We start from the raw sequence: 21350 nt of genomic DNA, 5'->3' as shown, positions 1-21350 counted from the left end.
AGGTGACTTTCTCGCTGACATCAGGGAATATTGGCCGGGCTTTTGAGATCCGTACCACCAACAACACCTATGGTGAGGTGTTTGTGGCACGGCCACTGGACCGGGAGCTGCTGGATCACTACACCTTACGGGTGAGCACCAAACCTCCCTGGGCTTCTGGTTTGAGCAGTGAGGCTGTTTTCTTGGAGCTGTGAGCTTCAAAATAGCAGTTTTTTGAAAATCCACCCCCACCTGCAGATCCAAGCATCAGATGGCGGTGTGCCTCCCCGGAGGAAGGAGCACACCCTGCGAGTGAACATCCTTGATATCAATGACAACCCCCCTGTCATTGACAGCCCCTTCGGCTACAACGTGAGCGTGAGCGAGGTGAGCACCCAGCCCTGCTTCTCTCTCCTTCCACCCTCTCAAGGAGAAATGCATCTCACCACCTTGGGTGATTTCAGGGTAGGTGACCCCTTGCAAACCTCACCTTGGGTCATTTAAGGATTGGTGACCTGTTGCTGTCCTCACCTTGGGTGATCTAAGGGTTGGTGACCCCTTGAAAGCCCTCACTGGTGATGGACTCCTAGTTCTGGGCTAGGAAAAAGCTCTGCAGGCAACTTAAGCCTGTGAGGCTGGAGGGACCAGCCGGAAGGAGAAGTTGCTACACACCCATGGAAATGCCGCTGAAGTGACACAAGAGGCAGCACAGTGCAGAATAGGAATGGCTTTCAGGAAGCAGCTTGGCAAGGGCTAGATAATGAAGCAATAAAACACAATCAGGCATGAGGAAAGACAACTTATTTCCTGACAGTTTAATTCCTGGACTGGGGGTGGGGGGGATTCTCAATTTGGTGATGAAAAATGAAATGTGAGTAATAACCAGTGCCACTTAGCTGTGAGGAACTGCTGCTCATGATTTATAGCTTCACATTAAGGTTATTGCCCTGTTAGGGTTTTCTTATCTATTTAATACGTGTTCAGAGCTGGTTGAAGAACAGAATTTCTGTTTTGATTTCCTCCGTAATGGGACTATCCAAAAATAATTAGCCGAGCTCCGAGTCCATTACACAGCCTTCACCTCTGCACACACAGTGAGTTTTATGCCCTTCCAGGCTGTGCCAGACTAGATAAGACCTAATGTGCAGCTTTCTGCTGAGCTGCTGGGTGTTGGGGCAGCAAGTCTGGGCCTCAAGCACCTCAGTGCCTGGAAAACCCCTCTCTGTATATTGGAATTATGTTATTAATCAGCTATTGTATATGTGATGAGGCTAATGTTGCATATCTCTGCGGCTCACCCCGGCGTCTCGCCCTGCAGAACGTTGGCGGTGGCACGGCAGTGGCCCAGGTACACGCCACCGACCGGGACATCGGCCTCAACAGTGTCCTGTCCTACTACATCACCCATGGGAATGAGGACCTGACGTTCCGCATGGACCGTGTCACCGGCGAGATCGCCACCCGCCCCTCCCCGCCCGACCGCGAGCGGCAGAGCTTCTACAGCCTCGTGGTCACTGTCGAGGACGAGGGCAACCCCTCCCTGTCGGTGAGCCACCAGAATGGGCCTTCTGGGGGGAAGATGGGGCTGGGCAGCAACTGTGGGAGCAAGCTCAGTACTGAAACACCAAGCGTGGAAGAGTGGAAAAGGCACAGGCTATGATGTTTTGGGGTGTGACTCGGGGTCCAAATCTCCTGTGCACAGATTTGGCTCAGGGCATCCTTTGGTGCCTGATCCTGGAGGATCCTCTCATGCAGTCGTTCACTGAGCTCTGTCTCCCATCTCTAAACGCCAAAAATGTCATGAGCACCCCGAAGGGAAAGTGTGCCGGTGGCTGCAGGAGTTGTCCTGCTCACAGGCTCTTTGTGGGCTGAGTCTGGAAGGTCTCCAGATATTGTCCACCCATCTCAGCACTAGAAGTGGCTGGAGCAGCAACTGGACCATGGTTCCATTCACTGTGGGCTGACGTGTGCCTGCTGTGGTCCTTGTGAGAGAGAAGAACTTTGGTAAATTTGACAAGGGCCTGGAGTGACAGGACAAGGGGCATTGGCTTCAAACGGACAGAGGGCAGGGTTAGATGACATATCGGTAAGAAATTTCTTTCCTGTGAGGGTGGGGAGGCCCTGGTACAGGTTACCCAGAGAAGCTGTGGCTACCCCATCCCAGGAAATGTTCAAAGCCAGACTGGATGGGGCTTGGAGCAACCTGGGCTAGTGGAACCTGTGGCAGGGGGTGGAACTGGGTGAGCTTTAAGGTCCCTTTCATTCCAAACCATTCTAGAATTCTGTGATTAATTACCACTGTAGCCATTGTAGTCCACACCTTGTGAGATTTGAGGAGCTCATTAGTCATGTTGCTGCCATCCAGAGTGTCCTGCCCACGGTGAGCAGGGTCTGAGCACATATTTGGGGCTGATACAAGGCCCCATCCATCATCCTGTGGTCTGGGGAGGTGACTGTCTTGCTCTGTTCATTATTTGTGCCTCTAAGGAGGATTCTGGCGTGACAGAGTCAAAAGAGCAAATACCGTCAGGAGCATTTTCCAGCCCTTCTAACCCCAAGTCTCTGCGGGGAGGTGAGTGAACACCTATGTGCACAAAGAAGCCCAAATGGTGAGATAGGCTGACACCCTGCATGACACTGCCATCCTTTCCTCCCCACCCCTCCACCTGCTATCTCTCACCATCTCTCTGCTCTCCCAACAGAGCTCTGACTGCAATACACTTTCAGGAAACAGGTCACAGCCAGCAGTGCAAACTGTGGCTGTGATTCTCACTTCAGGCTTTGCACTCTCAGCTCCTCCCTCCTGGGTAGTTCACACTCCTGCTTCTGCATCACCATCTTTTCCATAAGCTGTGTTGCCACTGTGGGTTAAATCTAGGTAAGTCTCTTCCCCCAGGATGAGAGAAGGCAGCTTCTGGTCACTGCAGCACTCAATTACACCAGCTCCTCCTTGTCCCCATCACCTCAATACCACCAGCTCCTCCTTATCACCTCGGCACTGTGGGAACATCACTGATGGTGCTATGCTGAGGAATGCCCTGTGCCGAACCTGAAAATCCCATTGCCATGGCAATGCCCTCTTGCCTTCCCAGTGCCAGAGAGGACAAGTGGCACAGCTTGTTGCTTCCCGCTGCAGAAGTGGGGTCCCAACAGCCCTGCGTGTCCTCAGGGGTTCTGCTGTGTGACCACCATGTCACTGGCACAAGTTATGCCAACACTGACAATCCAAATCCCACCATGCTGAAGTGAAACAAAGCACCCAGTGACCCGATTCCTGAGTGGGGAGAAGAGTTTTGGCCTGTTTCGGAGCTTGAGGACACTTAGGTCTTGTGAAAGGCAGTCCGGCGTGTCGCTTGGTGCCTGCTGGCCTCACGCCTGGGTGGTGAAACGATGTCTGTCAGGGGTTTGTTGGCTGCCAGAAATTGTGGTTTCACAAGTAGGTCCAGGCTGATGCAACAGTGCACAAAAGGGGAAAATTGTTTGTAATTTGTCCATGTGCTTTGAGATTTGGCCTTCTGAGTGGGGAGAGGCAGAGGGGACAGAGCTGGGAGAGGACTTGGAAGTCCCATGGTGATCTGGGATACCTAGAACAGCAATGGAGCGTAGAAGACTAGCCAAGAGGATACTCTTGGGAGCTGGAAATGCAGGGACAAAAGGATAAAATGCTGGTGTGATTAAAGGAAAATGTTTACCCCAAAAAGCAACGCAGGGAAGAAAACCTTCCCAAGCTGGTGAGCTATAACTGGAAGGTCTTGATGTCTGTGGGAATTGCAGGAACCACCTGCAACCATCATTTCTTCTCTCCTCTAGAAGTCTTTAGTTTTCCTTCTGGCAAGTTTTCCAGGTGGGAAACGGTCCCTGATGCCACTCAGTGCCCCAACATGCCTCACCAGTGCTTCTGGCAGAGCATGGCTGCTCAGCTCACCTTTGCCTGCAGCACCGCATATCCCGAAAAATGAGATTCCTGCTGCACAGAGCAAAACCTGTTTCCAACAAAGCTTTATTCTGTCATCAAACAATGCATTCATTAGCAACCAGAGGGACTTGGAGAGGGTTTCAAAGCAGTTAGGGCCCGGGGGCAGTCAGAATCCTGGACTGCCTTTCCAGCTGCAGCTGCTGGGACAGGGAGAGGGAAGGGAGAGGGAAGCGCTGCTGGAGGCACTGGGAAAGCTTCCCCAGCAGAGGCGGGAAGGGACTGAGCCGTGGGTGGCAATAAAACCCCAGTCCTGTGCTCAGGAAGTTACATCCGAGGTATGGGGGGGGGAGTGTGCTACCTTCTCCTTCATCTCTGAACCATCTTGAAGTTGCTCTTGCTGAATCCAATGCTGGATTAATCACATCCTGCAGCAGCTCAGTGTGTCCCCAAGCCCATTCCAGAGGCAAACGCTGTTTCCTCCAGCCCGTAGTGTGGGAATTGGGGCACTGCCAGGGATGCTCTCTCCTGGCACGCTGCCTGGCACAGCTACTGCTCAGGTCTGACACTGTTTTGATATGACTAATGTTTTTGTTTGTCTCGTGGTGATTTTTTTACCCACTTTACAACAAAAACAGAAGCAAGAGAGAAAAAAAAAACAAAACCAAACACATTCTTGGAGAAACAGTGTCTACCACAACGTTTTATCTCCTTGTCAGAGCTGAGTCTCACTCTGGAGCCTGACCCACGGCCACTTTTGAATAAACATTGCTGGGTTCAGATGAAGAGAGGGCACCTGTACAACCCCCAGGGCATCACAGTGTCCTCTCACAGTGGCCCCAGGGCTGGCTGCTCTGGCCAGGAGGCTCAGGGAAATCCATCTGTGGCATTTCCCACTGCCTGTTGCATTCCTATGCCTCCACCTCTCCACTCAGGCTCTCAGCCACATCACGGTAACATCCTCCAACATCCTCCAGATGAACTTTCTAATTGATAGGCATTTGAAAAAAAAAACCAACCAAACAAATGAAAACCATAAACATCCTTTTTTTCCTTTTAATCAGCACTGATAATGAAACAAACAGAGAGATAAATTCCCCTGATCCCAAGACAAGGATAAAACTGCAGCAGAAATAAGGCTCCTCCTGGCATGTGTCCAGCTGAAAAGGCGGCAGCATCCTAAGTCCATGGCCATCTCAAAAGGCTGGCAGGGAAGGAGGGCTCCAGTGGCAGCAGGGAGCCTCTCCCCTTCCTGTTTTGCAGAGAAAAAGGTAGTACAAGGTTGGCTGGTGACCCTGTTTGGTTTCATGCTGGATAAAGTACTTTACCATCCACTCCCAGAGAGGATGTTCAGTCAAGGATGCAGGAACATGTTGATGTTGCAGATCTTAAAACCCTGGCAATAAATTAAATCCTCAGGGAAGTTTCCAGGTATGGGACATCCTTCCATTCCCACATCCTCAATTTTCAGCTAGTACATAAAATGTGAGCAGTACAAAGCCATGCTCTTCTCCATGGAAACAGGTAGCTAAAAATCAAACTCCGGACAAGAGGGGTTCACTTCCAGTCCCAGGGCAGAGGCAGAATGGGAGACAAGGGCAGGGATCCTGCACACAGCTTCAGATCTTAAGGGTTTGCTGCCCCTGGCCCTGCCACCCTCTCGAGGGTCTCGGCTGGACGAGCATGGCTTGGTCTGCAGGATGTGGTTTCCTCTGGGGTCTTTAGGCTTTCAGGGAATTCGGTGAGTCAGGAACAGGATCTAGAAAGGGCAGACCAGGGATGTTAGTCCAGCTTGCAGCTGAAGGGAGCAGCCAAACTCTGCTTTTGCATGGAAAACAGAGGGTTTGGGTCCTTCCCATCTTCTAAGCCACAGGACTTGATGTCCCACATAACACAAAGTTCGCAGCTGATATTTAACACCCCTTCACTCCCTCCTTTCCCCTTCACTCCCCCCCCCCCCCCCCCCTTTCCTTCCCACCTCTCCTGTAGTGGTCTCCAAGGGGGCTCAGCATCGCCGGTCACTCACCCAGCGTTGGGAAGAAGCATTCCCCGGGGCCAGGGGGGGACAGGGGGGTGCTGGGCTCCGAGAGCAGGTGCCGGCCGGACTCAGAAGGCAGCCGGCTGGCCATGTAGGAGAGCTGGGGCCGGGGCCGCGGCTCCGCGCTCGCCGATGGCACCGCCTCAAACACGGGGTTCTCAATGCCCTGGGCGCTGCTGTGGGAGAGGACAGGGATGTGCATGTTTATTTCAGGAGCCTTTTTTGTCCCCAGGGTTTTGGAACAGCCAAGCAGGTTCAGGGGGTGGCACCTCAGCTGAGAGCAAGTGGGGAGCCCGGTGCAGGGGAGAAAGCTTTGCTGCAGTGGTTTCTTGGTTCTCCTGGGGTGTAGGGAGATGCATGCCCTAGGCACAGGCAAAAAGAAAGGAGGCACTTCCCACTTGGAGAGAGGGAAGAGAAACAGTGGCTTCCCAGAAGGGATAAGACTCAGAACGTGGGTGCCATCAGCATCCCTTTCTCTCTGCTGGGCTGAGGATACCTGCTGGCTTCAAGGGAAAGGAGGACAGGACAAGACCCTTGTGGGGTCTGGGATGCAGGCAGAGGGGGTGTGAGGAGGTGAGGGGATGAGTTTCTTTACCTGTCCATCCTGACGAGCTCATGGGCACCTGCCAAAGGCAAAGTGGTTGGGGTGAGTGCTGGCAGCATAAGGCCCATTGTCGGACCCAGACCCGCTGCCACTGCTGTGTTCTGCTGTCTCGTTCACCTCCAATTCCTCTGCCTTCCTCTGTCCCCCACCCACTTTAGCTGTCTACTTTGCTCCCAACCCTCCTTCTCTGCATCCCTCCCACCTTGTTTACTCCCCAACCCAGCTTCCTCCCAGACTGAAACCACAGGCGCCAGAGAAAGGGAAGAGACACTTCTGCAGACATGGGGTGAAGTGAGATACAGCTGGGGTGCCTGGGCTGCAGCCTGGCCCTGCTCGTGCCCTGATGCACCCACCACCCACCTGTGACACTCTCCTGGGGCTCTGCAAAACACCACTTGGCATTTGGCAGTCCCTGTGTTTGGCTGGACAGCACTCTGTTGTGTATTACCTCATCCCCTTTGTGGCAGCAGATCCCACAGCCCGTGTTTCTGGGCTGTGCTGGATGCCTGCACAAAGATCATCTCGAGCCAAGCTGCTCAAGTTTTGGCCCAAACTGTGCCAAAGAAAAGTGCTGTGTGGAAATAACCTGGCCCATCATACTTGAGAATCAAATCCCCCTGAATTTTGCCTTCCCTCCAGGGTGAAATAGCATCCAGGTGATGCTTTGCAACAGGGAGGTGGGAGCTGCACCCCAGCCACAGCTAAATGCGTGCGTGAAGGGGATGGATGTCAGAAGCCCAGTTCTCAGTCTTGTGGCTGGCATCGTGCCCACGCCTGCTGCAGAAACCACTTCTCCAAAGGGTTTGCTTAGAGCCGCAGAGCCGCCCACCAAGCTGGGTGAGGGAAACCACAGGGCCCCGCTTGCCCAAGGGCTGATGAAATGTCTCTGCCAGTTTAGGTGGTGCCCCTTTCCGCTTAATTACCAAAATCTCTGGGAGCCAAGCACGGGCAGGACCTGGCAGCCAGCTATGCCTCAGCACTGCCTGGTATTCCAGGGCTGGGGCAGCGGAGGGGAGACCTGGCTTGCTGCAGTCCTATTGCCATAGATATATCAGGGGTCTTTTTTAAGAGGAGGGGGATAAAAAGTGCAAAGAATGCTTTTTCAGTTGCTTGGAAGGCAAAGCTTCTACTTCAGGTGTGTGAGGAGGGAGGAATGAGTAAATGAGACAGCTCCTACAGTGGATGTGGAGGAAAGGGCTCTGCAGGGTGCATCTTTGCAGTCTCAGAGCCCCCAGCATGCTCCCAGGGTCTCCTCCTATCCCACTCTCCTCACCAGCAGCCTTCAGGCATGCCTGGCCCTTCCCAGACAGCTCTGCAGGAGACATCTGGCAGTGACCTGTCACTGGGCTGCCTTACACTGTGCCCATGGGACTCGGAGCAGCCAAACCAGCTGATCCCAGTGGGGCACATCCCATCTCATCCTTGCCACCCTGATGCAGCCCAGGAGATGAGAGGGGGTGTCGCTGGTACTTACGTCTGTTGGTGGCAGCTTGTCTCTGTTTGTAAATGAGGAGCAGGATGAGGGGCAGGCAGAGGATGCCCACGATGCAGGCGCCCGTGGCCAGTGCGGCGGCCGTGATATCTGTGACAGAAGAGGGCAGACAATGGAGAGCGCTCACCTGCCATGTCCTTGGCTTCCTCAAGCCAGAATCACAGAATTGTTTAGGTTGTAAGAGACCTTTAAGATGCCCAAGTGCAGCGTGGGGCCATCCCACGCTGCCCCACACCTGATGCAGTGCGGCTCCCACACACACGGGATTCGCGCTGGGATGCGTTGACAGCTGTGCAGATAAGCTCTGAGGCATCGTTTTAGGACCTTGACCAAAGTCCTTCACTGCTGGAGGACACCCCAAGGCCCTTCTTTGGTCTTCCAGATATGAGGACAGAAGCCCTGATAAAGGCCCCCAGCAATTTTAGAGCGCTGGCTCCAACCCATGGGCAGCCTCACAGTGCTCGGGCATCAAAGCGCTCGTTAACCCGGTCTCGTAAACAAATGTGCCCCTGGAGAACCTTACCCATAGAGGCTCACAGAAAGGCTGGCAACCTGTGGGCACATCTGTGGCCATCAAGGTCCTGTGGATGGCTCCTGGTGGGGCTGAGGGCTGCCTAAACCACAGGCAGGTTCAGCTCAAGCCCTCCTCTCCTGTGCATCCCTCAGAGGAAGCAGCTTCCTGCTCCTTGTGTCTGTGTTTTAGTGGGGGGGCATTTTTCCCCTTTTTTTGCCTGGCAGGACAGGGTGTCCCAACACCTGAGACTAAGGGTTTGGAACAGTAAACACTACTTGTGAGAAGCAGAGGGGCTGTTTCCCTTGTCTGGGCTGGCCCCAACAGTGCCTCAGAGCGTTTTAGCCAAATCTGTCCATTTAGCAGCCAGCAAATGGGAGCAGACAGAGCGACCCAACAAGAAACCACCTGCACAGTGAAGTGCGGGCATCTCCATGTCTAGACACAGCACTGGCGGAGCCTCACGTTTTCTGAGCACTCAAGCAAGATTTGGGTTTCCCCTGCTCGAGGCAGAGGTGGCACAGGCTTGAGGTGTTGCAAGAGGTTCCTGCAACTCTTTACCTTTCTGTCACTTCCCACCTTCTTGTGGCAGCAGCTGCCAAAGCCCTAATTGTGTTTTGGGGCAGGAGGGGGGGTGTGCTTTAGAACCACAGGGTGAATGATCTCCAGGGGCTTTGGGACAGTCATATCCTGGTGATGGGCTAAGGAAGGCTCTCCGTAGCCTGAGGACGTGCCTGTCAGATGCACCCTGTGGGGACAGCATTGAAAACCACCCTCCCAACAGTGAGGTTTCATGTGGACACTGGTGTTTGCAGCAGCCAGTGATCCCTAGGGAAAAACACAGGCCCGGGTGATGAGCAGCACGTTGGAAAGAGGGTTTTTTTTCCCTGTACCTTTGCTGGTGGCTGTATGAAATGTGCAGTTTTGAAGCCCTCCTCTGCCTGCAGAAGAGAACAGAAAAGCATGTTACACCTCAGGAGATTCACTCATGCCCCACAGAACTCCCAGACTGCTGGCTGTCCTTGCCTTTTTGCCCCTGATATTAAGAATATCATCCCCAAAGCAGGGGTTTAATCCTGGGAAGCCTATGCAGATATCCCTGCTGCAAGACCCCTCTTCCCTATGGCAGTGGGGCCCATCCCTGACCATGCAGCCTCTTTTTTTTTGGTCTAAAAGAGAAACTATCTATCCTAACGCTACAAACCAAGGGCAGGAGATGCCTTCCCCTCCCTCATGCCTCTCCCACTGGGCTGGTGTCCCAAGGTTATCTACAAGCCCTCATTTGGGCTTGCACCACCAGCCAGCTCCTTTTAAGTTGAGGTTTGTTTTCCTCTCTTCCAGAAAGAGGTTGAAGAAGATCAGTGAAACTATGTACCATGGATTTTACTGCATTCCAGCCTCTCGAGTTATTATTTTTTTCATTTTGTTTTAATGTTCTATTGCTCTCTGGCCCTAATTCAAACATTCAACATCTGCTGCTCTTCGACTCTTGCAACATGGCTTGGGCTTCCAGCATTCTCACTCCTTGCTTCCCCAGCCCTGATGCTGCACCCTGGTGTCCCCCACCAGCCCTTCTTGGCCCCCCAAGCCCTGATACGCCCTGGCACGGATGCAGAGTTGGCAGGGGCCCCCCTTGCTCCCTCACCTTTCTGGATCTGCAGCTCCACAAAGCCGTGAGCAACCTGCACGGTGTGGGGCTTGCCGTGCTCCCGCCTCAGCTCCGCGGCGTAGCAGCAGTAATTCCCACTGTCCTGCAGCGTCAGGTTCATCACCACGATGTGGAAGGCACCATGGTGGTCAGGGACAAACTCCACCCCGTGGTGCCGCTCGAGGGGGGATTTTTGGGTGCTGTTGCCCCCAGACTCATGATGCCTGCCCAGGTCGTGGTGCAGCTCCTTCTCGGTGACGTTGCGGATGTGCCTCTTGTCGGAGCAGCTCTGGTCGCCGTTGCTGCTGAAGTACCAGGTCTTGTAGAGCAGGTCATGGCGGTCAGCGAGGGGGCCGCTGATCCGGCAGGTCAGGGTGACGTTCTGGCCCTCGGGGCAGACGCAGAGCGAGTACGGGGTGGTGATCAGGAAAGCTGCTGGCCCTCCTGGGGGGAGAAGGCACAGCAAGGAGTCAGACCCCAGCCTTACCCTGAGTTCGTAGCAAAATGGGGATCCCTCCCCAAACAAGCACTGCAGCCCCACCACCACTGCTGGCAGAGGGTGGTGAGGCCCTGGCACAGGTTGCCCAGAGAAGCTGTGGCTGCCCCAGCCCTGGAAGTGTCCCAGGCCAGATTGGACGGGGCTTGGAGCAACCTGGGATAGTGGAAGGTGTACCCTCCCATGGCAGGGGGTTGGAGCAAGATGGTCATCAAGGTCCCTTCCAACCCAAATCATTCCAGGATTCTGTAGCAACATCTCAGCAGGGCTGGGAGCACAGCTTCACCGTAGAAATAAACTCTGGAGGAGAAACATGCTTTAAATACAGTTATGCAGCAGCAGCAGGGAGACAGAAGCTCGTCTGGGGCCATCAGAGCTGGCAGGGGTGTGGGGCAAGGGAGGCAAAGCATGTGGAAAAGAAGTGAGGCAGGAGGGTTATGACTCATGAAGGAGGAAACACAAGTGCTGCTGGGCCAGCTGCAAAAAAATAAAAGGAGAAAAAGTAAACAGAAAAGAGCTAGGAGGGGCTGCCCCCTGAGATGAGGTGGGGAGCAGGTCCCACCCTCCTTGTTTTTCAGCCCCAGGGGAGGAGAAGGGGGAACTGGCTGATGCTGACAGTGAGGAGCTGCTTGAAAATGAAAACAATTTTCAGAAAGATATTCTGGAATGTGGGCGGGAGGCCTGGCAGAGGCGCAGGGTCGAGGGGCACACCACGACACTGCTGGTCTTTCCCAGGACGTGGGTGGAGGGTACTGGTGGGAAGGGGAAAGTGCGTGAGGGGAGAGGAAAGAGCAGAGACAGGAGAGGTTTTGGTGCTCTGGCCCTGCCACCACTTTGTAACAGAAGGGCAAATGTCACTTCAAAAGCTGGAGAAAAAGCAGATTCTGGGCTTATTTACTTTAAATTACTGTGGAAAGGAGGTTCCTGGGGCTGCTTTGCAGCAGAGAAGATGGTATGAGGACAAGATGTTTTTTTCATTTTGGTAACATCCTGTTGTGCCATTAGCTCCGCCACCGTTTGGCTTTGAGGTTTTTCGCTTGCTATATCGAGTGGGTGTCGATCGCAGGCACGGTGTGCTGGGCCTGCCCACAGCCATCCAGCTGGGCCAGAGGCTCCCCATCACTAGGCAACCCAGAGAAGCATCCTCCTCTTCCTCTGGGTAGGGTCACTGTGTCACTGCCTGAGAGAGTGAAACCGAAAAGCTGCCTTCCACCCCTCGTGGTTATTTCTGGTTATTAGGTGATGGTGTAAGAACAGCCATGAAAGCCCCGAGTTCCTGCCCAAGGGTGCTCTGCAGGGAGAGGGAGGGTTTGGGAAGGAGATCTGGCTCATTACACTCCCCTGGTCGGCAGCACAGGGTGCCAAGGAGCCCCACAGAGCCAGGGATGGCGTGACCTTTGCCAGACCTCTCTGGCTAATTGCTTCCTGCTCCCCACAGCACGTGCAGCAGCACATCCCTGGAGCCGCTCTGGGGCACAGGTTTGTGTGGCCCGAGCTCAACGCTGCCTCATTCAGACTTATTTTCAAGCCCTGACTTCTCCTCACCCTCAGGTGCTGCTGGGGCCAGGAAGCACGGCTGGGCTGGATGGGTTTTGGCAGGCAGCAGAGCAGGTCTCCCACCTCCTTGCCAGCCCACTGAGCACAAAAGGCACCTCAGATGTGTTTTGTGATACCTGCAGCAACGGGAAGTGCCCCATTCACATCGGGGGTCTCCCGGGAGCCAGAGGAAGGGAAGCCAGGGCTCTATTGAAGGAAGCCACACTTCCAACACCTTCCAAAAGTATCTGCAGGAGTCTTTTGTTTTCCACACTCAACCCTCGAGTAAAGCTGTCCCGCTCATCCCCACACAGTTTGCAAAGCTCTGTCTTACTGAACCGTCCAGCTTCCACCTCTGGAGCTTGATGGGAACCGTCTGGATGGAAAGTCAGCACAGCCCATGCTTTCAGCAGTGGGGAGGGGCAGAGGTTACTATGTGTGCTCAGCCTTCAGCGTTAGCAACGTCCCTTCATTCTCCCAAGCAGGGGAAGGCTCTCAAAAGCCAGGAAGTGTAGGAGAAAGCAGCTGGCAGCCCACAGGAGCACCAGGGAAGTTGGTGTTCCCTCCCCAAGATGAAATGAGGCTTTAAAGCCATGCTGGATAGCAGATGGTGCCCAGAGGAAACAGCTTCTGGTGGTGTTGCTATACTAAAGCCCATGGATCTTGGGCTCTGAGCATGGTAGAAGCCCAGGAGATTAAATTTGGCTCCATCCACACCCCAATTGAACAATTCCCTTTGAAGTCAGAGCTGCTGGCAAATGCCAGAATAAAGCCAGGTGCCAGTCTCTGCACATCTCCAGCTGAGAGAGACTGGACCCACTGAGGGCTGTGCTAGAGCTGTTGTCTTGTCACCATCTGGTAAAGACAGGAGGTCTCAAGTGGGTGCCAGAAGTGCCCCTCTTCCTCTTTGGCACCTCAGTATCTTTGTCTCCAAGCAGTGGTGTTGCATTGGTGCCATGCAGAGCCCAGTGCAGCGCTGGTACATCCCCGGTGCTGCCATCACCACCTCGCTTGAAACCTGGGAGCTCTCCTTTCAGACAGAAGGAAATGCAAAAAAGTGCCAGACCCTGTGTTTCTTTGCCAGCCAGCATCTTAAATAAATTGGGATTTCACACCAAATTCTGGGTCAGTGACCAAAAGCCTCTCCTGGCTGCTTCTCCTAAGTTTGGTCCTCTGCTCTGGCAAGCAGGTGTTTGATCTGCACTCATGTGCCTGACAGGAGTGATTTCCACTTCAGTCTGCCTCTTTCCACTTCAAGAAGATCTGTACAGAGCAGGGGATGGAGCCTTTGGAGAGGCTCACCTGTTGCAGAGGAGGGGCTGCTGGAGAGAGAGTGGAGCGCTGGAGCGAGGAACACGGCTTTATTCCCTCTTCTGGGAGCTTTTGTAACAACCTCACATCAAAGTTCCCCAAACCCCATCATCACCGTGCTGTTATAGTGCTTCAGAGTTATCAGCTGGGTGAGATGTGCAGAGGCATCCACACCTCCACACAAGTACTTACAGCAGGGAAGGAAAAACGTACTGAAGATGCCCAAGATGCCCCTGTTAACAAGCCCTCACCTCCTGCACCCCGAGGAGCCAAATGGCTTTCCAGGGGCACCCATCATCCAGGCAGTGGCAGGAGAGCAGCCTGGAGCTGCTGCTCCCACCAGAGGGTCCTGCCTTGCTCCTCTGCCAGCACAGCTCTGAAATGCAATTTTGGAAAGCCCAGCTCAGCTGCCATTCTTTAGGTGGAGAGGAGCCACTTCCCCATCTATCTTGTTGCCAGCATTCCAAACTGGATGTTTCCAAGGGCTTCTCCATCAAGCCCCACTAAAATTAGGTGGGGGTTCGGAAAGTTTTGGCAGGCGCGTGGCTGCACAAAGCTCAGTTCCTCTGGCACCAGGCTTACGTTGATCATCAGCATCCAAGCTTGTTGCATTGCAGAAGGCCTGAGGTTCAGTCCCAGCACCCCAGATGCATAAATGAAATTATTCAAATCCCTGTGGAGATGCTGGGAATCACTCCCTGATGCTGAGACTTGGATGAGAAGCAAAGCGTTGTTCAATCCACACCAGCCTTGGTGTCCCAGAGGAGAGAGGAGAAGGGACCTCCCAGCCCCGTAGCAGTGGGGCATCTTTGGGCATCTCTTCTTCCTGGGGATGCGCTGGCAGTAATCCTGGAGACAGTCACTTTCCTGTCCCGGGAAAGATGGTGAAGCAAAGCCCGATAGGATTCTCGTCCTCCGCCTGCGCAGGGCAGGGAGGGATCACGGTCCTTCCCAGCTTCCTTCTCTGACTCTTCGTCCACAGACGATCTGGGGGTTTAATTGTCACCGCCCCTTGTGTCACTGCCTGGCCCCGGAGCCCCGAACAGAAACGCTGCCTGCCAGGGCTGCTGCAGAGTCAGGGATGGAGCAGCCCCATCCCTCCCAAAGCATCCCCCTGATAAGCAGCCAGTGAGCTTCCAACACTGGGAAGCACTCGCTCGGGGAAGGGGAACTCGGCAGCCACACTGTGATCCTGGCCACGGCTGGGTGCCCATTCAGAGAAGCTGCTCGGCACGTCCGAGCAATTACGGCAGAGCGGAGCATCCTCGGAGAGGGCATCCCGGCCCTGCTCGCACAAATCCCATCTCCCCGCTCCCCCAGGGCTGACGGAAGGGTCTTCTCACCATGGCACAGCCGGGGACCCCCACAGTGCCAGGAAAAAGTGACGTGGGGGAACAGAGTGGCTTTTCCAGCCCGGGGTCCCCAGCGGGGGCTGACGGGGACAGGGGGTGGCTGCTTTCCTTCCACGCGTGTTAGATCAAAGCAGAGGAAGAAAGAAAAAAGCAGTCTCAGAGTTTTAGAACGGCAGCTCCCCTGTGGCCCCTTTACCCCGACACAACCCCAGCATCATCTGAAACGCTGGCTTGAGCCACCCCGCACCCCAAAATCACAGGGGAAGAAAGCAAATAACCCCCTAAACGCCCCAAATTCCTTGTGCCGAGGCACAACCCCGGGCCGGCGAACACGGTGCCCCAGTGAGGAGAGTTTCTCCGGGCAGGGAGGAGAGAGGCAAGCGAACTGGAGCTTACCGTGGGAAGCGAGCAGGCAGAGCGCGGCCAGCAGCAGCCTAGTTCGGGGGGACGTCACCCCCATGGCAGCGGGGTGGCCGGGCAGAGGTGGCCTCTGCGGAGCCACCGCACGCTCTGAGCAGCCCCGCCGCGGCAGCCGGGCTTGCACACACAGGAAATTTCATTGCGATATTGCGCAGGGATGGAGAGAACGGCGAGCACCCCCAGGAGGTGAGAGGCTGCAGGGAGCGGCGGGCAGGAGGACGGGGGGAGCGCCCCACGGGTGGGTGTCACTGCTGTCCCCACCTCTTCGGGTAGAGTGGGCGTTTGCTGGGTTTTTCCCGTTACAGCATCGCTAAGAGCAAGCCAGTCCCTCTTTGCATGTTTTTGGGGTGCTAAGGAGGATGCTGGCCGTGCCGGGGGACTTGTGGCTGTTGGTCTCACGCCTTTCCAGGAGAAGCTGATCCCTTGGGGCTGGCTTGTAATTACTTTACTTGCAATTATTGCTTTTCTCATGTTTGTGAGGATTAAGTAGGCAGAAGTCCTCTTGGGATGGGCAAGAGGCAGGTACAGGGAAGGGTAACTCAGAGCAATGCCAGCTCAGAGAAGGGAAGGAGCTTTCCCAAAAAAGAAGGGGAGCAAAACTTCCCCCCCACCCCAGCCCTTTTACACAGTGAGAGACCTTCTTTCTGCCCTCGAATAGTGAGGCAGCCCCGTGATCTGACACATAACTCCTCCTGGAGCTTCTCTTCAAATTCCAAAGGCATCAACAAAATCTCTGGCTGCAGCTGAGAGCCGCCTCATTTCCAAACAGTATTCTCTGGAAAGCGGAGCCTGAAGACACGGGGAGGTTTGCAAACCACAGGAAACTTTGCTTCTAGCCCCTTTTGAATTTGAAGTGTGCAAGGAAATAGAAAAGTAGCTAATTACCATGTGGCTTTATGGTTTTTACAACAGACGTGACTGTGATGCCCTTGCCAAAAATGTAACTCTTGGCTGGCTGGAAGAAATATCTTGCTGTAGCTATGAAGTCAAGACTCCAAGAGAATGGTTTATTGTCCCAAGACCCCATCTCTGTGCATGCCTTTTTCACCTCCCCATCCCCAGGAGGGGTGACACCCCCAGAAGACAGCCTGCAGTCAGGACATCCAGGTGCCTGTGCAGGGCCAGGAACAACTGGAAGGGGGTGGGGTCCACCTGAAGTTGTGGTCATCAGGTAGATGGTGGGACCATGGGAGGTCAGTCTGGTTGTCTGAGATGCTTGGTTTTGTTCCTCCCCTGAGCTGTGGCAGCATCGTCTCCAGGTATTTTCCATCGACGTCGTCACACTTGTTAATAACAACCAAGGCAAGGACTCATATGTCTCCTCCAAAGGCAGGGGTTTGGCCTCTGTTTTTCCCTTTGCCATGAGCAATGTTATCACCTGTTATTGCCAGCAATGGTAAACTGTGTGAAAAGGGGAAGGATCCTCCAGAGATGTGCTTTGCTTGGGAACAAGGGTGTGATTTAATCTCGGGACATTTATCTCTGTGCCAAACGATTACCTGGAAGTGCGTCTGCAGCCACGGCTCATTTCATTTTGAGCCCTGCGCTGTGTTTGTGTCTCTTGGCAGGGTTGAGCCCACATTGGTCATTGACCTTGACAGATCCAACCTTTCCCAGCTAACTCCAGAGATTGCACAGCAAATCCCTCCACAGTTTTTAACGTGATGTCCCCTGTCCCACAGGCCACCACCACCGTGTATGTCACCGTCCTGGATGAGAACGACAATGCTCCTGTTTTCCGGCAGCAGCTGTATGAGGTGACCCTCGATGAAGGTCCCTCCACGCTCAACGCCACCCTGGTCACCGTGCAGGCCCTGGATCAGGATGAGGGACCCAACGGCACGGTGGCATACGCCATCACCGAGGGCAATATCTTGGGTACCTTCCACATCGACAACACCACGGTCAGTCAGGATGCCAGCCCCATTCCAGGCACATTCCTGTCCCACTGCCTTCACTCCCAGCTACTCTCCCTTCTCCTTACAGGGAGAGATCCGCACGGTGAAGGAGCTGGACTATGAGATCAGCCATGGGCGCTACACCTTGATCGTCACCGCCACCGACCAGTGTCCCACCGTCTCGCGCCGGCTCACATCGACCGCCACGGTAAGGAGCTGCCGGCGGGGCTGCGACACCGTGGCCTCTCTGGGGTCAAGGAGTTCCCTCTCGTGTGAGCAGTTTCACATCTCTTTCCCAGTGGCCACCAGTCGCTTTTCCCAGATGTGGCCAGTTTGCCCAGTTGCTGTCGCCCCGCTCCCTCATGGGTGTCTCAAAGCAGGGATGTGGACAAGAGACACTTGTGGGTTAATTTACCTGAATATTTGGCCCTGCAAAGACATAGAGAAATCCCCGGAACTCCTTTTAAATTGCATTATGTTTTCTTTAGATGTCTTCTTGGTCCTTCCTCACGAAAGGACAGCAGGTAGTAAAGCATTGCTATAGCATTAATTTCTGCTTCATCTTTATCTTCTCTGGTTACTTATCTGCTTTTAGAACTCCCTTTTCACTCCTTGTTAAGGAGAGTATTTAAATCCTCTAGTTTGTTTTTTTGTTACTTTGCTCTATAGCTCTTTCTTTGTTTCCTGGACCATGGTGACCTGAACTTAGTGCGCTGCTCAAAGAGTGGGGAGAGCAGATGAGCAGCTCCAAAGCAAATATTTTGCGGGAATTGAATACACTGATTATTTCTGTGGCCAAAACCAAAATCTGACAGGTTGTACAGCAGATGTTCTTTGTGCCCAGATTGATTTGGGGGTCTGCAGGTGGCAGAGATGGGTTAAACCTTGTGTCTTCACTCCCTTGGACCATTATCCTTCACCAGGATATCGAACCAAGTGTTTTGTAGTCCCCCAAAAGGAGATAAATTCTTGGGTGCAAAGTTAAAAAAAAGAGAGAAACTGAAGGGGAGATACCAGTGTGGGAGATTTCCATGGATAAGATTTGTCCCCACAAGCTCTGGTCCATGCTTGGGCAAAGGGGAAGCCCTCAAATTTGGGCCTCTGATACTGTCCTGGCCCAGGAAAGCTGCAGCAGGGACAGACATAGGGTTTCACTGCTGGCAGGGAAGGCAACAGCTGCTGGCATGATGCAAGTGAAGGCAGAGCTTCCTCTGCACTTGGCTCAAGCAGAGACATGGATTTGGAAACCCCCTCAGCAACAATCACTGCAGCCAGAAGGATAGGAAACACCCTCCCTACATGGCCCAGGGAGTTTGTGCCAGCACCATACAAAAACACAGCTTTTAGGAGGAGATTTAGGAATTGTTTAAGATCCCGAGTGATGGGAAGTCCATCACCCTGATAAGGCGTGCCAGTGTTTGTTTTCTCCATTGCTAGGAAACAGAGCAGAGACTTGGATATACTCTCTGTAAAGATTAGATTTAACCAGTAACAATTGCCTATCTGATGGATTTTACTGTCCTTTAACCCAGGAGGTCAGAAAACTCCCCATTTCCAGTGTCTTTCTCATAACCACCATGAGTGGTTTTTGTTGGAATAAGGATGCAACCTGCAAATTTTTTTTAAGTTTGCTTAGCATTAGGAATTAAACCTTTCTGGAGGAAAAGGAGAGTGCAAGTGTGCAGCTGGCTGCAGAGGTCAGGTCCTTCCAAATTCGTGGCTTTGGTGGTCAAACCCTTGTCTGTGAGTTTTGTCTATCCAGCTTGGGTTTTAGGATGTGAATGTGGGCTTTTGCCTTGACTTCTCCATTATGGTGTGTGGCCCAGAGGTTTAACAGTGTCCCCCACCATGTGCAGCTGGAGTTTCACAGTGTGACTATAGGATGGGCATGATCAGGCATAACTGTGTTTGAACCTCTGAACTGTGAGCTGGATGTTTGGTGAACCCAGAAAAGCCAGAAGTACAGGAGATATTTTGCAGAACTGCCCATCCATGGCTTCCCATGCTCATGGCCAGCGGGCTGGTCTCCCCTTCCACCCTCTCCTCTCACAGCCCTCAGCTTCCTTGTCCTGACCGCAGGTACTGGTGAACCTCAATGACATCAACGACAACTGTCCCACCTTTCCCCGACCCTACGAGGGTCCCTTCGACGTCACGGAAGGGCAGCCCGGCCCACGGGTCTGGACCTTCCTGGCCCACGATGGCGACTCAGGACCCAGCGGGCAAGTGGAGTACAGCATCATCGCCGGGGACCCCCTGGGTGAGTGGGGTCACGGGGGCACAGCCTGTCCTGCTGGCTGCCCCGTGGAGGAGCCTGGCTCAGGGAGTGCGGGGCGGAAGTTTCAGAAAAGCCATCCTCCCTCCAAGCAGCTGCTTCTGTGAATTCAGCCTTTCGACACCAGGAAATCCTGTTCTGAGCAACAGGAAACTTAACCTGTTCGTGGCCGGACAGGGGGGTGGCTGGGGTTTGTGCAAGGGAGGGGGGAAATCTGCTAAACAATGAAGGCAAAAAAAAAAATAAATCGAAAGGGCAAAGAAACAAACCACAGAAAGAGAAATCTCACCCCTGTGGAGTTTGCAGGGCGTTTGGGCACGGAGTTGCCCTGCATCCTGTAGCTCCACCAGCACCCTGGGGCAGGTGGCAGTGGAGCAGTGGGCATCCCAAACCATGGGGGCATGGAGCTGTTCCTCTGTGAAGGGGGTGATGACTTCAGTCCAGGGAATCTGGAAGGCAGAGCCCAGCTGACCCCACTGCAAAGCTTTTCCAGAATGACGACGACATGGCCCCTTGGCCTGTGGGGAGCCTGTGCTGCGTGGCCCATCTTACTCTGGCCATCGCAGGACATGGAGGGGCTGTTGACATCTTCAGAAAGGCCCAGAAAAGGGGCACAGGCACCCCTTTTGGGGGCATTCACCCCCTCCCCTGCTCCTGCTGGTACCTAGGGGTGCAGTAGCACAGCCCCAAGCTGCCACAGTCCTCCCATATGTGCAATAGTGGGGCATGGAACCTGCCGTGGTTCCTGTGTCCCAGCTCCCAGACAAACCGTTCCCTTGGGGAGCCAGGCCATTTGCAGGGACATGGCACAAGTAAGGTCCCACTGTCTCCGGCAGGGGAATTTGTCATCTCCCCAGTGGAAGGAGAGTTGCGGGTGCGGAAGGATGCGGAGCTGGACCGTGAGAACATCCCCTTCTATAACCTCACCATCGCTGCCCGGGACCGGGGGGTGCCTCCCCTCAGCTCCACGGTGAGTCCCCTGGGGTGGCACCAGGGGCTGTGGGGTGTCGTTCCCCCTTCCCAGATCCTTCCCTCTTGTCTTTGTTTTCGTTCTTCTCTCCTCCTCCTCCTCCTCCTTCCTCTTGTCCCTGAGGCTTCCCTCCCCCAGGCTGTACTGGGCTGAGTGGGGTGTACTTGCCTGGGGGGGTGCAAGGAAAGGATGGGAGGGGACAGAAATAAGTGCCAAATGCCTTCCCTGCTTCTCCCCCTGGCAGATCGTGGTGGGCGTCCGTGTGCTGGACATAAACGACAACGACCCTGTGCTCCTCAACCTCCCGATGAACATCACCCTCAGCGAGAACGCCCCCGTCTCCAGCTTTGTCACCCGCGTCCTCGCCCGGGACGCGGACAAGGGGCCGAACGCCCTCCTGACCTTCGACATCACCGCAGGCAACACCGAGAACGCCTTCTACATCAACAGCACCGTACGCCCCGGGGGGTGGGATGGTGGGCAGCCCTGGCCCCAGAGCCCCGCCTTCCCTGGGCACCCGTGGGATCCGTGTCCTGGCAGGAGGTGCCCTAAGGGAAGCATTCCTCACATGCCTTGCACCAATTCTCTCCCTTTCTTTTCTGGTAGAGTGGCGTTGTCTACGTAAACCGCCCGCTGGACAGGGAGAGGGTGGCAGAGTACAGGCTGACCATCACGGTGAAGGACAACCCCGAGAACATCCGCAATGCCAGGCGGGTAATTATGGACACTGCCAGGACCTCCAGTGGTGGCTGAGAGGGGAAAGGGGTTCCTGCCATGGCTAAAAACAGACAGTGCCTTTACCCACAGCGTTTCCAATAGCAACCAGCCCCAGAAAGCATCTGGGGGTCACAAGGAGGGGACTTCAATGCCACCCTCAGCAGAGAACAGGACTAGTAGGATTTAGGGC

The 21350-nt window shown here is 54.3% G+C and overlaps 2 protein-coding genes across 4 annotated transcripts in view; one reads left to right on the top strand and one right to left on the bottom strand.

Annotated features, from left to right (window-relative positions):
• Positions 1-21350, top strand: part of CDH23 (cadherin related 23) — a 194154-nt gene that overhangs the window by 159787 nt on the left and 13017 nt on the right. The window contains exons 35-43 of one of the 2 annotated variants that reach the window (XM_027661026.1): positions 3-131; positions 238-366; positions 1298-1525; positions 16983-17204; positions 17287-17406; positions 19278-19458; positions 20310-20443; positions 20688-20897; positions 21050-21157. In XM_027661026.1, coding sequence (XP_027516827.1) covers positions 3-131; positions 238-366; positions 1298-1525; positions 16983-17204; positions 17287-17406; positions 19278-19458; positions 20310-20443; positions 20688-20897; positions 21050-21157 — 1461 coding nt within the window. Of the gene's footprint in view, positions 1-2; positions 132-237; positions 367-1297; positions 1526-16982; positions 17205-17286; positions 17407-19277; positions 19459-20309; positions 20444-20687; positions 20898-21049; positions 21158-21350 lie in introns of those variants that run through there. The other variant, XM_027661025.1, reaches the window with a different exon arrangement.
• On the bottom strand, positions 4924-15456 carry VSIR (V-set immunoregulatory receptor). Of its 2 annotated transcripts, none has more exons than XM_027661028.1 (7): positions 15277-15456; positions 10183-10629; positions 9431-9478; positions 8009-8116; positions 6526-6553; positions 5919-6103; positions 4924-5651 (listed from the first exon to the last, which is right to left on the bottom strand). In XM_027661028.1, the coding sequence occupies exons 1-7, from the start codon at positions 15338-15340 to the stop codon at positions 5614-5616; spliced, it is 918 nt and encodes a 305-aa protein (XP_027516829.1). In that variant the 5' UTR covers positions 15341-15456; the 3' UTR covers positions 4924-5613. The 2 variants fall into 2 exon arrangements, with proteins under 2 accessions (XP_027516829.1, XP_027516828.1); XM_027661027.1 differs by having other exon boundaries at positions 5919-6106; positions 15277-15455.

Source organism: Corapipo altera, unplaced genomic scaffold (genome assembly GCF_003945725.1).
Source record: "Corapipo altera isolate COAL_440 unplaced genomic scaffold, ASM394572v1 133, whole genome shotgun sequence".
NCBI lineage: Eukaryota > Metazoa > Chordata > Aves > Passeriformes > Pipridae > Corapipo > Corapipo altera.
The sequence above is the reverse complement of the archived record's forward strand: the minus strand, read 5'-3'. Positions and strand labels throughout refer to the sequence as shown.